This window comes from Papaver somniferum, chromosome 9 (genome assembly GCF_003573695.1).
Source record: "Papaver somniferum cultivar HN1 chromosome 9, ASM357369v1, whole genome shotgun sequence".
Classification (NCBI taxonomy): Eukaryota; Viridiplantae; Streptophyta; class Magnoliopsida; order Ranunculales; family Papaveraceae; genus Papaver; species Papaver somniferum.
Genome location: NC_039366.1, coordinates 127,283,915 through 127,296,556, shown reverse-complemented (window position 1 = coordinate 127,296,556; position 12,642 = coordinate 127,283,915). Strand labels below are relative to the sequence as shown.

At 37.1% G+C, this 12,642-nt stretch overlaps 3 protein-coding genes and 1 non-coding gene across 4 annotated transcripts; 3 read left to right on the top strand and 1 right to left on the bottom strand.

Moving 5' to 3' along the window:
• Positions 1-3,750: 3,750 nt before the first annotated feature.
• On the top strand, positions 3,751-6,452 carry LOC113313769. Its single transcript, XM_026562555.1, has 3 exons — positions 3,751-4,533; positions 4,859-5,013; positions 5,759-6,452. The coding sequence occupies exons 1-3, from the start codon at positions 3,945-3,947 to the stop codon at positions 6,173-6,175; spliced, it is 1,161 nt and encodes a 386-aa protein (XP_026418340.1). The 5' UTR covers positions 3,751-3,944; the 3' UTR covers positions 6,176-6,452.
• On the bottom strand, positions 4,707-4,778 carry TRNAP-CGG. Its single transcript has one exon. It is a non-coding gene; the product is annotated as a tRNA-Pro (tRNA).
• A 406-nt stretch (positions 6,453-6,858) lies between the features above and the next one.
• On the top strand, positions 6,859-10,025 carry LOC113313235 (ribonuclease H2 subunit A-like). The gene is made up of 8 exons (XM_026561979.1): positions 6,859-7,039; positions 7,147-7,218; positions 8,209-8,332; positions 8,415-8,502; positions 8,698-8,835; positions 8,969-9,056; positions 9,146-9,266; positions 9,612-10,025. The coding sequence occupies exons 1-8, from the start codon at positions 6,943-6,945 to the stop codon at positions 9,781-9,783; spliced, it is 900 nt and encodes a 299-aa protein (XP_026417764.1). The 5' UTR covers positions 6,859-6,942; the 3' UTR covers positions 9,784-10,025.
• Positions 10,026-10,933: 908 nt separating this feature from the next.
• LOC113313974 (RNA-binding protein cabeza-like) lies at positions 10,934-11,888 on the top strand. Its single transcript, XM_026562747.1, has 2 exons — positions 10,934-11,242; positions 11,333-11,888. The coding sequence occupies exons 1-2, from the start codon at positions 11,176-11,178 to the stop codon at positions 11,728-11,730; spliced, it is 465 nt and encodes a 154-aa protein (XP_026418532.1). The 5' UTR covers positions 10,934-11,175; the 3' UTR covers positions 11,731-11,888.
• Positions 11,889-12,642: the final 754 nt, after the last annotated feature.

Here is a 12,642-nt window from a genome sequence, read left to right as displayed (position 1 = left end):
CTTTGGGAAATGATTAATTTCACGAATTGGAAACCCTAATTTCAGAAACCCTAAATTGAAAATTTAGTTTTTAGGATTGAAATTAAACTCGAAAGAAAAAGAAGAAGATAACCCTAGTTTTCTAATCAGTAATCACAAATGATTTGTATAGAGAAGATGATGATTTTGCTCGATTTGAAAGGAAGGATATGAGGGTGAGGGGTGAGTTTTTCTTCTCTCGTTTGTGTTACTGAACCAGCTGAAGAACAAAATAAGTGATTCTGTCGAGTATAGTAACCTAGGTATAACGGAATTTACACGTGCTAGTCACACGTTAGCGGTTATCGGAACTTAGGCTAATGGAAATAGCCCAACCGATACCGTTACGGTAGGATAAAATTATCCGTTACATTATCGGTTACGGATAACCGGTTACCGGTATAACAGAACTAAACCTAACGGAAACCGTGTAATCGGATTCGGCTAACGGATAACGGTTATCCATTGACATGCCTAATTCTAGCAGTTCATTTTGTATAATAAACTCGTATATGCTAGCAATTTTTTTTGTAGAATAGTAATTCATTTGAAGAATGAAGTCGCATTGGTAGTTCATTATTGTATATTGTATTCGACAGATGTTTTTATTGTCGAATGAAATCATAATGGTTGTTGTTCATATTGTATATTGATAATTCATATTGAAAAATAAACTCATATTGATAATTAAGTATGGTAGTTCAAATTGTAGAATGACTTCGTAATAGGTGTTCACTATGGTAGTTCATATTATAAAATGAAAGATAGTGAACAACATCATGTTCCACAACATCGTTTACAACTTTACCACGTTCAATCTGATCTTTACCACCTCGTCCACGTCCACTTTAAGATTTAGTATCTCCACCACGTCAACTTTGAGCTTTAACACCTAGAACACTTCCACTTCCACTTTGAGATTTAGCACCTCTACCCCTTCCACTTTGAGATTTGGCATCTCCACCATGTCCGATTTGAGTTGAATATTTTTTACCTTTTACACATTTACCTTGCCTCTGGACAAGGACATGTGACTCAACATGCTCATCATCGGAGGGAGTTGAGGAATCACCTCTATACGAAGACAAACTTGAATCTTCTATATTATATAGTTCTCCTTTGGAAGGGTCACATAAACCCTTAACTCGATTCCGGAGTACTATTTGTTGATGCCTATGAAAAACCTCGTGTGCATCAATCTCACGCCTCATGTTCTTGGCCAACCATTTAGCTCGTTCATCCTGTGCTTATATCAATGCACCTATAATTACTCGTATAATATAATTTTGTCCGCCATAAATTAAAATTCATTCCAATATCTTTCACCTTTCTCGGACGATAAACTCTCTTGGTGTTGCCTCACTTCCGGATCCATATTTTGCACATAAGGATGGGGCCACTATAGATACCTATCCATGTAACCATCATCCGCATCAGAAGTGCCATGAGAAGCTTCAAGTCCTCTTCCACTCATTTGGTTTTATTTTTTAGATCGATCATTCCAATGGTCGATCTTTGGTGATGGTTCGTAGAATTTCACATCCTTCTCATTAAGCTGGCACTTGTCTTTCCTAAGTTTAAAACAAATATTTTTAGGTACCTTTTTTTTGGACAATATCAAGTTGATTGATAGTTCTAAAAGTATTTAAAGTGACGAATCCTATTGGATGAAATAAAGGTCCATGATAAGTCGCCACTTTAGAAAATAATCTATCACCAGCTTCATCTTCTTTATTCTCATCATGTCTCAAGTATGGATAAAAAAAAACATCACTCACTGTCAAAGCGTCCAACTTTTTCCTAATGGTGACCATTTGTGACTCCTTACCTTTACATTGAGTCCCTACGAAGAAGTATTTTCTTCCAGCAGATTTGAAAGCCCATTTCTCATTCCGAGGTAGCCTCAAACATTTAACATGGCCATAAACCTACAACTGTGAAAACATAGAATTAGAAATTTAAGACACTACACTCGGTTCATTCCAAACAAAGGATTATAATTAAAATATAAAGCACTTCACTGCAAATGGATTTGGAGATATGGAGGAGAGAAAGGCGCCTCATGGAGAAATTATTCATGAAAAATTTGGAGGTAAGTTTGGAGAAAAATGGTTCTTACATCCAATTGGACTGACAAATGGATTAGTGACACCCTTCTAAAGGACAAATTCCATTCTCTTTTCAAATTCTCACTTTTTTAAAAGGCTGCTGTAAAGGAAATGTTGTCGGATCAAGGCCTCTTGAAATTTCAGATTTAAAAGAAACTTGAATGAGCAGGAAGTAGGTGAAGTTGCCATACTGTTACAGTTGTTGGAAGGTTTTAATAGTTCAGTTCATAGTACAGTGGAGGATGCAAGAAAATGGAATTTTGCGAAAGATTTTTAGGTTGCCAGCTGCTATTCTTCGATGGAGATTGATGGTTTCATTGCTTTCCCCTATAAATAGATATGGAACCCAGAAGTACCGTTAAAGGTGTCTTTTTTAGCTTGGTCACTTTGTCATAACGGAGCTCCAACACTAGATTATTTGCTGAGGGCTGGAAAAGTTATTTCTAGCGTCTGCACGTTATGTAACTCAGAGCAAGAAACTCGTAATCACTTATTTCTTCACTTTCCGCTAACTAGAGAGCTACATTATTTTTTTGGATAATTTTGGGGTTAAGTGGGTTTTCTCTCAAAGCATCAAGTCTAATTTATGGGAATGGTCGGCTAAGAAGAATAACAATATGATCAAGAAGATTTGGGATATACTTCTGTTCGCAATATGGTGGACCATTTGGAGAGAACACAACTGCAGGATTTTTAATAAGAAGAGAAGAACTCTTGAGCAGCTCATAATTTATGTTAAATACCCTTTGTTCAATTGGTTGATAAATACTAAGATTTTTGAAGATTACTCTTTAAGTACCTTGATATGTAATTGGAAAGCTGTAACTGGTAATGGCTGATTTCACATTCTCGTAACTGTGTTAACATTGCATGTTAGCTTTTAATTTTAATATTGCCCTTTTTCTCTCAGAAGAAAAAAAAAATTCAACATTCCCGAGAAATCCAGAAATGTGCACGGAATTGAACTCCCAAATATCAGTCAACCTCTTGGTTAGCCATGTTACAAGTCTTACGACCTACGAGTACTGTGTGGGCACATGATAGGCCCATTACCAACAATAATCCAAATGCTTATCTGTAAAACCTCACCTCCCTAATCCTAACATAAGAGCTGATTATAATTGACTAAAACTAACGGCATCAACTAATTTTCCGCCCTAATTTCGTTTCTTTTAATACCAATAAGGTTACCGTTGTATACCCAATGAAACGCTCACCACTACAACAAACTTTCTCATACCCCATTTCATTCCAAATAAATCCTTTCAAATTACTTGAACTCCCCAAACTAACCTCTCTTCTTAGCACCATTAACACATAAAACCACAATCCTCAACCACAATTACATCAAAAACTAGATCTTGTTTGGTAAAATTTATGATCATCTATGATTATAAATAATCATAAATTGATAAATAATTTTGATAAAATTTGATCTGCATAATGGATTATAAACTGATAATCCATTAAAATAATGGTTACGAAACATGGCCTAACGATCCTTCTGGAATGAATTTTTTCTTGGCGCCATTAACTGCTGACCTGTCCGATGACGTGTCAGAAAAAAGATGTGGAGCGTCAAAAACTCGTATAAGAATCGCTTCGAGAGCTCATTCTACTCCCCACAGTCTCTCTCTCTCTTTCTTTCTCCGAAGGGAAAAGCAAAAGGTTTCTTCGATTCCACGTCGCCGGAAAACTCACAAAATCTCCGAATCCGGTACCATTCTTTCCGATTTCTAGGGTTTTCTTGATTTCATTTTTAAGTTTTTTTTTCTCTTGATTACTCGTTGATTATAGATTTGACATCTTTGAATTAGAATGGGAAATTGTGTACCAAAACCTAATAAATCACTATCCGAAATAGCGCCTTCCGATTTCATTACTGATACTACAGTTAGATTATATGGATCTGCATCAAGTACGTTAATCTCATTCTTAAGAATAGCACTTCAGTATAAATCAGTAGCTGTGAAATTTGTTCCATCAGAAAACTATGGATTAGGGAATAGCAATCCTATTTTACAGTATGGTACTGATACGGTAACTGGTTCTCCGGAAACGTTGTTTCGTTATATTGAAGGGAAATTCCCTAAACCAAAGTTATTTGATGAATTTGAGGAGGATGGGATTGAATTTGATGGGAATCAAGGGGGGATTGCTGTGGTTGTTAAGATTCAACATAAGTGTATGTTGTATTATATTGAGAATTTAGTGAAATGGGTTGAGGATTTGAATGTCAGAGGAGGGGGTAATGGTGGGAGAGCTGTTGTTGATGTTTCTATGGGTAGTCCTGTTATGGAAGTGAGAAAATTTGGGAGAAGTTACTCTCAGTTGTTGGAATTGATGCTGGAGCATGCTCAAATGGAGGAGAGGATTCTTTTCCCTGTGTTCGAAAAGGCTGATAGAGGTAAAATTTTATAACTATGTTACATTTTCTTCTGTTGATTATGGAGTATTTCTGTTTTGTATTGCAAAAAAACATTTGGAGAATTAAGAAAATTTTGGTAATGTAACCTGTGATAAAAATTATTGTGGGAATGTTGTTGGAAAGTAATGTAACCTGTGGTAAAAAGTATTATGGGGGTGTTGTGGGAATCGAACTCACGACCTCTCGCACCCGAAGCGAGAATCATACCACTAGACCAAACACCCATGTTTATTATGAGTCAATGAGAATTGTTTTTGACTCATGGATGATTTTGGAATGAGTTATGGAGCATTTGCTTTGACAGGATTATCTAAAGCTGCCAATGAGGAGCATGCTAGAGACTTTCCTATTATGAATGGGATCAAAGAAACAATCAAATCCATTGGAGTTTTAGATCCTGGGAATCCTGTTTACCAGGAACAATTAATCAGTCTTTCGTCTAAGCTGAAAACATTACAGGTACTAGCTGTGTTATATTTTCATTACGTTTTGCCTTGGATACCTGAATGAAGATTGTGTACTAAGCCACATTTTTTTTCTTTCGAGTTTAAGTTAGTGTGAACTGGAATTTGAAATCATGGAAAGTGACTTTGTTTCGTCGGCCATATGTCTTTTATGCTCCTTAGTTTTTAGGCAGGAAGCTCCCTTTTCAGTCGGTTCTTTTTGAAAGTAATGAGGCAAACACCCCTTAATATTGAATACAGTTGATAATACATGGTATATGAATACTTCTGTGTGAATGGCTACTGTTCTAATTGGTTAGATTTAGATTTTCAGCCAATTTCACAAGCTCCATGTGGATTTCATTGTAAAAAAAGGTTAGATGTCCTGCTAGGAACCACATGTCTTTCTGCATCAGAGATCCTAGACACATTGGCACCTCACCCTCACACTTAAGATTTGATGTGGTTCCTCAGGGGCAGGGGATATGATATACTGCATATGCATGTCCATGCAATTGTTATACTACAATCAAAAGTTAAAATGAAATCTATTAGATGTATTCCCTATCACCAACGATTTTTTATGTCTTGGAATACAGATCTTAAACATTGCTAATGCCTGATATTACAATTTAGTTGAGAGAAGATTGCAGAACTTGAAACTCTTGGTCATATAGTAACCTTATGTGGTGTGGGTTAAGACAGCTAAGCTGGTGGTTTGCAGTGTTGATTATTAACTGATTTGAACTCAATTCTTTCAGGAACATTGTGAAGAGCACTTTGAGGAGGAAGAAAGCCAGTTGTTGCCACTTTTAGAGGCAACAGAAATTAGTGGAGAACAGCAGGATCAAATGGTAGAGCAATGCCTGGAAGTAATGGAGGGTACTCACTCTCATCTCTTTCACTTCCTAATCTCAGGTCTCCTTCCCCGGGAAGCCATTCTATACCTCAGCTTGATCACAAAATGCACTACAGCAAGTAATGCAGAACGAGTCAACTCAATGCTCCGCACTTTGATGACTCGTATAGATAGCACTGTATGTCCATCTTCTAACCGTAAACCCTCACAACATCTTCTAGCTAAGTACAGAGGTACCCCAACAACACCCTCAATTGAAGATGGTCAGATGGAAAAGTCTGACAGCTACAAGCAGCATGATGATGTTTATAGAGTATAACTGTATAAGTAAATCAGTACTTGCTCATCCCTCTTTCGCATTGGTAAATAGGATTAGTGTTGTTATACCCAAGGTGGAAACATAATGTTCAGTTGTTCCTGGGGTATCATTTTTTCTTTTGTTGGTGTGTTTTACATCTCTATTCTTTAGTACTTGGTATAAATTGGAGGTGAAGAGTTTTCTTTAGAAAGCCAACACTTGATTCTAAGTTCTAATCTGTTGCAGAAAATGTAATATATTTCGATGCTTCTTCAATAAACCAGAAAATTCCATCTCCCATTAAGCTTTTTTATCGTGCTAGCGACTTTGCAATTCTTTTTGTTCTCTACTCGTGTAGCTAAAAGAGTTTATCTTCCTGTTGCGTTTATAAAAGACATACCTGAGCAGCAGGTAAACATTTCAGCTGAGAGCAGTTGCACTGTGTATGGATGCCAGCCCAATATTTTACAAATCCATTTTTACAAAATATAGCATGTGCACAGAAAAGGTGCAAGAGGCTAAAGAAAAATCTCGTATTTGGCCAGTGGTTCAGCAGTTCAGCCAGACAAAAGGATCCGGCTGTGCTGTGAATAGGCGCGGGAACATCTCCCAATAAAAAGAATTATAACCCAATTTTACCCTTCGCTAAAATCATTTATACCATTTGACGTCCTTTAGGAACCACAGTATAATAAACTTTCCATCAGCTGATATTGGGAAATCACTCTCAGTCTAAACCTCAGAAGAAATAGTGTTTTTGGCGCGAAATCGGAATCAACAAACAGCAGATGGGTTCAGAAGATGTTCCGTCGAAGCCTCTCCCAAAATGGGCTTCAGAGCCATGTCTTATGGGGATAGATGAAGCTGGAAGAGGTCCTGTTCTAGGTAAATTCCATTTCTTCACTTTTTTTTTTCTCTTCAATTTGTTGTGTTTATGTGCTTTTAATTCGATTAGCTTTGTGATTTAATGTATGGGTTTTGAACAATTTCAGGTCCCATGGTTTATGGATGCTTATATTGTCCAATCTCCTATCAGAATACTCTATCCACCTTGAGTTTTGCAGGTTAGGTCTAATTTTTTTCTTATAAAAACATTTGATTTTGGGTATGTGATTTTTTTTTTTTTTTTTTTTTTTTTTTTTTTTTTTTTTTTTTTTTTTTTTTTTTTTTTTTGCGTTCTTGAATTTTCAACATGTTTTGTCTGTTGCCGAAGACGATTAAAGGTGAGGTCTTTTGCCTAATGAAGAAATGTTTTGACAAGAGGTTCCATCACAGAGAACTAAAATCTAGATCTTAACACCACTGAGAAGAAGAGGGGAGTCATGTATCACTGACACTAAGACACTTGTTACTAGAATGACACAGAAATCTGGGAAAATCACTAGCTTTAGCTCACAACTAGAACTTCAAGATTTCGACATACAAAAATAGACACCAGATAAGAAAAACTCGATACAGGGACACCAAGTGAAAGATCTATCCTTGAGAAGGTTAGTTGAAATCTTGTTTCGAGGAGTTCAGTCAACAGCCTTCTCCATCATATTGATTTTTCCAGTGTCAGTGAGTGAGATTTTTCTGAAATAAAAAGATTCAGGTTTCATTTGCTAAACAACTTGTTTCCTAATTTTGTGTCATCTAACAAGTACCATGAAAGAATGACACAGTTGAAGGAAGCAGTGGCCATTAAGAATGGCTTCAGTTGGATATAAATTGAGTTGTGTTGATTGCCATCTGGGTCTTGGTACCTCACTGATCTAGGATAAGGATTTCATGCTAACTTAGCTATCCATCTATTAGAATTTCGATGGGTTGATGATTAGAGTATTCAAAGAGCTGCCTTCTAGTATCTTTTTGTAATTTTCTTAATTCCAAATATTTGTCCTTTTAGCTTCAATATTGTCAGGGTGACATGTCCTTAGTGCATGAGTTGCAATTCCCTTCTTATACTTGATAGATGTGCTAACTTTGTTGAATCATTATTTATATTTGGTACATCCCTTGTACTCTATCTCATTATGATTTTATATGCATGGTAATGTTCTCTTTTTATTCAGATTCAAAGACCCTAAAAGAGGAGAAGAGGGAAGAACTTTTCGAAAGCCTAAAGTTAGATGAGTCTATTGGATGGCTTGCTGATGTCATAGATCCAAGGGAACTCTCAGCTAAAATGCTAAGAAAGTTAGTCCTGGATCACTTAAACCCTTGTTAGTTTTTGCGGATTTCTATATCCTAACACTAATATCCTTCTACTTGTGTATAGAATCAAGGTTAACTTGAATGAAATATCACACAATTCTGCCATGGGCCTTGTCACTGCGGTTCTTGACTTGGGTGTTTTTCTAACCGAGGTATATCTCTCCTTTAGTGTTAAGTAAAGATCTCAGTCTAATTACCAAATACCAGTGCCTCCCGATCCATGAAGATCGATGGAGGTCTCTGAGTTTCTTTTTATGTAGTTGGTTGTGCTAGTTTTTCTATGTGTAGGCATAGGGTTGCATTTCTCTCTTTCACTACTCCGTTTATAATTCCATGAACAATGTCAGGTGTATGTGGATACTGTTGGAGATCCAGAGAAATACAGAATAAAGTTATCTGAAAGATTTCCAGGTATCAAGTTCGTGGTTGCAAAGAAAGCTGATAGTCTTTATCCGGTAGTTAGTGGAGCGAGCATAGTCGCAAAGGTTACAACCCAAACTCAAGTTTCTGTCTTCACTTGTTCATGTTTCTAGAGTAAGAAAGATCATCTATTTTCTCTCAGGCTTTCCCCGTATAGTTTCATACATGACCCTCATTTCCATCCTTCTTTTTTCGTAGGTAACAAGGGACCGAGCCGTGCGTGATTGGGTACTTGATGAAACAGCAGAGAACATTAATAGAAATTTCGGATCTGGATACCCTGGAGGTACCTTTAAGTCCCTCCCACTCTCAACCCAATTCATGGATCTGTATATCTACTTGATGTCTGAGGAGTTATTGCTATACTGTTTGCAGATCCCGAAACTAAAACATGGCTGAAAGATCACCAACACCCAGTATTTGGATTCCCAGCCTTGGTCCGCTTCAGTTGGGGAACATGCACGCCTTACTTCAAGGACATGGTCGAAGTGTCATGGTGAGTCTTCCACTCACCCTCATAGTATATAAGAAATTTCAACGATTCCTTTCTCTTGTGCAGTCACATTTGTTGTTGTTTTTTCTCATAATAACGACTGCATCAAATTCTAGGAATTTCTAACAAATGGATAGTCGATTTACTGCTAAACTGGGATCTGCTTGTGGACCATTTTGAGCAAATAAAAGCCTTCTGAGTTATATCAAATATGGGTCCGTTGAGAATCTATGATTTGTACACGACTGTTGACACAGATCATTATTGCATTTACTGAGAATTCTACACACACCCCTTTTTGCAGGGGACAGTATGTCTAATAATCATTTACTTTTGTTGTTGTTGAAGGGAAGCGGACAAAACCGATGAAGATGGTGATACGAATGGGAAGCGCCAACTTAAGTTAAGTAGTATGGGTTTCACAGGAGCCAAAAGGAAGATCGAGGAAATTGAATCAAGTGGTAAAGGCCGGTGCATATTCTTTCAGGCACGCAAACTTGAACTGTGCTCTAAGTTCTGAGAATGTAGATCACCTTTTTACTCTTAACAGATCAGATATTTAGAATTAAGAATTTCGTGTTGTAATTTGAACAATACTAGTCATGCCTCAGAATACTTCCGGCCATGTAAAAGGATGCCAGGAAGATCACGTAGATCTTGTTTTTTATTTCTGGAAATCTAGCTTTCTTGTTGACGACTTGATACATTGTCTGTTTCAAAGTAGACATGAGTCCAGTTGGGCTGTTGAGCCCATTGCATTGCTTCCAATAATTCCCAAGCAGCCAAGCTTCATCTTGTGCAGTGCTCTCCTTGACTGCCACAAATTGTCCTCTGCAGTATTTCTAGTTAGGTGGGCATGGGATTCTTGGGAAGAATTTCTTCTCTAGACTAAATTTCTGCTCTCATTCTAGTAAAAAACTAGATTAAATTTCTGCTTTAAAGGTTTACTAGTGGACCATTCTCCATTAAAATGGTATAAAATAGTAATTAAAGCAAACCAGCAGTTTCATTTACTCTTGAGCATGACATTCATAGTAGATAGAAATCCAAAACGGATTGTGCTTTGCATTTAGATCAGTTGATATTTTACTAGCCCTACTAGTGTTCTAAATATCGCACTAGTGCTCCTCCATTTACTTTGTTTAATTTTTGTAATTTGAGTTTTCTTATCTGATTGATGAGATTGATTCATCCATGTACTAATTATGACTTTCGCCAAATTTAAGATATGCAACACACTTTTGTTTCGCCCATCAAACGAACTGTGCTTCGCCTTTGAAGTTGGGCGTACCCGCCCGCCAAAAATACGTGCATTATGCGTCTATGTTATTTACTGACTGTATGGACGAACGTCTATTATGAATCTTTAGAACATTGTTCAGTAGCATCTGTAAAAATCGAACCACTGAATAAGCAAGATTAGCATATTAACGGGAAAAGACAAATAGTTTAAGAAAAAACACATGTATTGTCTTTCTGAATAAAAGAAGAAGCTTCAGATGACTGGCGTCATCACCCAAATTAAACTCGTCATCACCAAATCTGTATCGATTACAAAACAAAAACTAGAGCATTTCGTAGTGATTTCAAGGAAGAAGGCTATATATATATGGCGTGGTGAGTGAGTCTAGTCCATTCTGGGCATCCGTAAGGTCCATAAAATGCCGCGTACTATTTTGTTGACCAAAGCAGTCAGCAAATAATAGCTGAAAAACACGATCTAGGAGCCTAATAAAAGGAGATACATGATCTTCTCTGACATTCCAACTCAGGGAATATGCAGAAACAAGAAGAGAAAAAACAAACAAACTTCAACTATTTTAAATCCAAATTACTTGAGCAGATTTATTGATCTTGCAGTTGAAACTTGGAAATAAGTGTATTAAAAATCAGCATCACTCAAGCAATCTGAATGGGTCTATTAGCTAAAGCAATTTTGTGCTTCCTTCTGATTCATCTTTCATTGTCGTCTGGTTCAGGTAATCTTTCTTCTTCTTATCCTTATTCTTTTCTATAGAGGTTCAAATTTGTATCACAAAATATTAAGCAATCTTGATTGGTATTTTCAGGTTATGAGCAGGGAAATGAAAACAATATACAAGGAGAAGGACTGATGGTTAGGATTAACAGACGACTAAGCCGAGGTGGGGGCGGTGGTGGTAGCGGTGGTGGTGGTCGATCATCATCGTCGTCGTCTTCATCATCTAATAATGGTAGAAGTGGTAGTGGGGTGGCTTCCAATAAGACACCTACACCTAACACTTCAACTAATAAAAACAATAATGGAGGAGGAGGGGGGGCTGCCACGGTTCCTTTGGTCACTGGCGGGGTAATTGGAGCTGGTGCGGTTGGCCGCAACAACAATCACAATCGCAATCGAACTTCGTCTGCATCTCCGATCGACTACAACAGCAACAAGATTGGTTTATTAGCTCCGTTGATAGTTGGTCTCTTGTTAGCGGTATAGAACCGAGTTTGTAGTTGTTGTCCAGACATTTTTGTTTATTTTATTGTTTATGTCATCCAGTGTGTATAATTATTATTTTTTCTATGGGTATGTATAATTGTAAAAGTTTGACATGGTAACTTGTTATTGTGAATGTGAAAGTAAATTTAGAGTACGAACTCCTGGGTGTGCTGTTTTTGTATTTGCTGCTGTCCCATCCTAAAGTATTTCATTCTAGTAGGTGACCAAATTTTGGATCGCCGTGTGCTTGGGTACAGCACCTTAATAAGTAATTCTTCAACTTGATTAAATCAAAAATTCAGAAGTTAGGTTGAGAATCAAATTACACTATAGGCCATGAGACATGTTTCGAGTGGCCGTGACTAAATTACGCTTGCATGAAGTCTTAGAATCTGGCTGAGATTCGAGCATGAGAGATACTCTTTTTGCGCATAGGAAAAGGGTCTAACCAAATCGATAATTAGTAGATGAATATGTTTTCATTAATCTACGAAATGAGAAACAACTGCAATTGTTCTAGTCAATTGTCTTATAAAATACATGAAAAACAGGTATAGACAGACATAGAGAGTTATTGTATTTATACAAGACTTGACATGACAGACAACTAAGCACCAGTACGTGACTGTAATGAACAGCACAATCAGATAGTGACACGGCATAACTGCCAGCAGTGAATGAAAGTAACGTTTTAGTGTAAGAGAAGTGAAAACATATTACACTGAAACTGTTACTATCCCCCCTCGAGATGAAGTTGTTTGGAACTAAAAACTTTTAGCTTGCCACAAAGAAAACTGAATCTTGGTCCTGCTAAACCCTTGGTAAATATGTCTGCAACCTGAGCCACTGTGGAAATATAATGAGCATCCAAAACTTTGGATCGAACCAGTTCTCTAATAAAGTGGTTGTCAA

Excerpts from the sequence above, each read along its gene's own strand:
- LOC113313769 (XM_026562555.1), top strand. The coding sequence starts at position 3,945 with ATGGGAAATTGTGTACCAAAACCTAATAAATCACTATCCGAAATAGCG. Across the intron at positions 4,534-4,858 it reads GTTCGAAAAGGCTGATAGAG|GATTATCTAAAGCTGCCAAT; the intron begins GTAAAATTTTAT and ends TTGCTTTGACAG. Across the intron at positions 5,014-5,758 it reads CTAAGCTGAAAACATTACAG|GAACATTGTGAAGAGCACTT; the intron begins GTACTAGCTGTG and ends CAATTCTTTCAG.
- LOC113313235 (XM_026561979.1), top strand. The coding sequence starts at position 6,943 with ATGGGTTCAGAAGATGTTCCGTCGAAGCCTCTCCCAAAATGGGCTTCA. Across the intron at positions 8,333-8,414 it reads TCAGCTAAAATGCTAAGAAA|AATCAAGGTTAACTTGAATG; the intron begins GTTAGTCCTGGA and ends ACTTGTGTATAG. Across the intron at positions 9,267-9,611 it reads GACATGGTCGAAGTGTCATG|GGAAGCGGACAAAACCGATG; the intron begins GTGAGTCTTCCA and ends TTGTTGTTGAAG.
- LOC113313974 (XM_026562747.1), top strand. The coding sequence starts at position 11,176 with ATGGGTCTATTAGCTAAAGCAATTTTGTGCTTCCTTCTGATTCATCTT. Across the intron at positions 11,243-11,332 it reads TTCATTGTCGTCTGGTTCAG|GTTATGAGCAGGGAAATGAA; the intron begins GTAATCTTTCTT and ends TGGTATTTTCAG.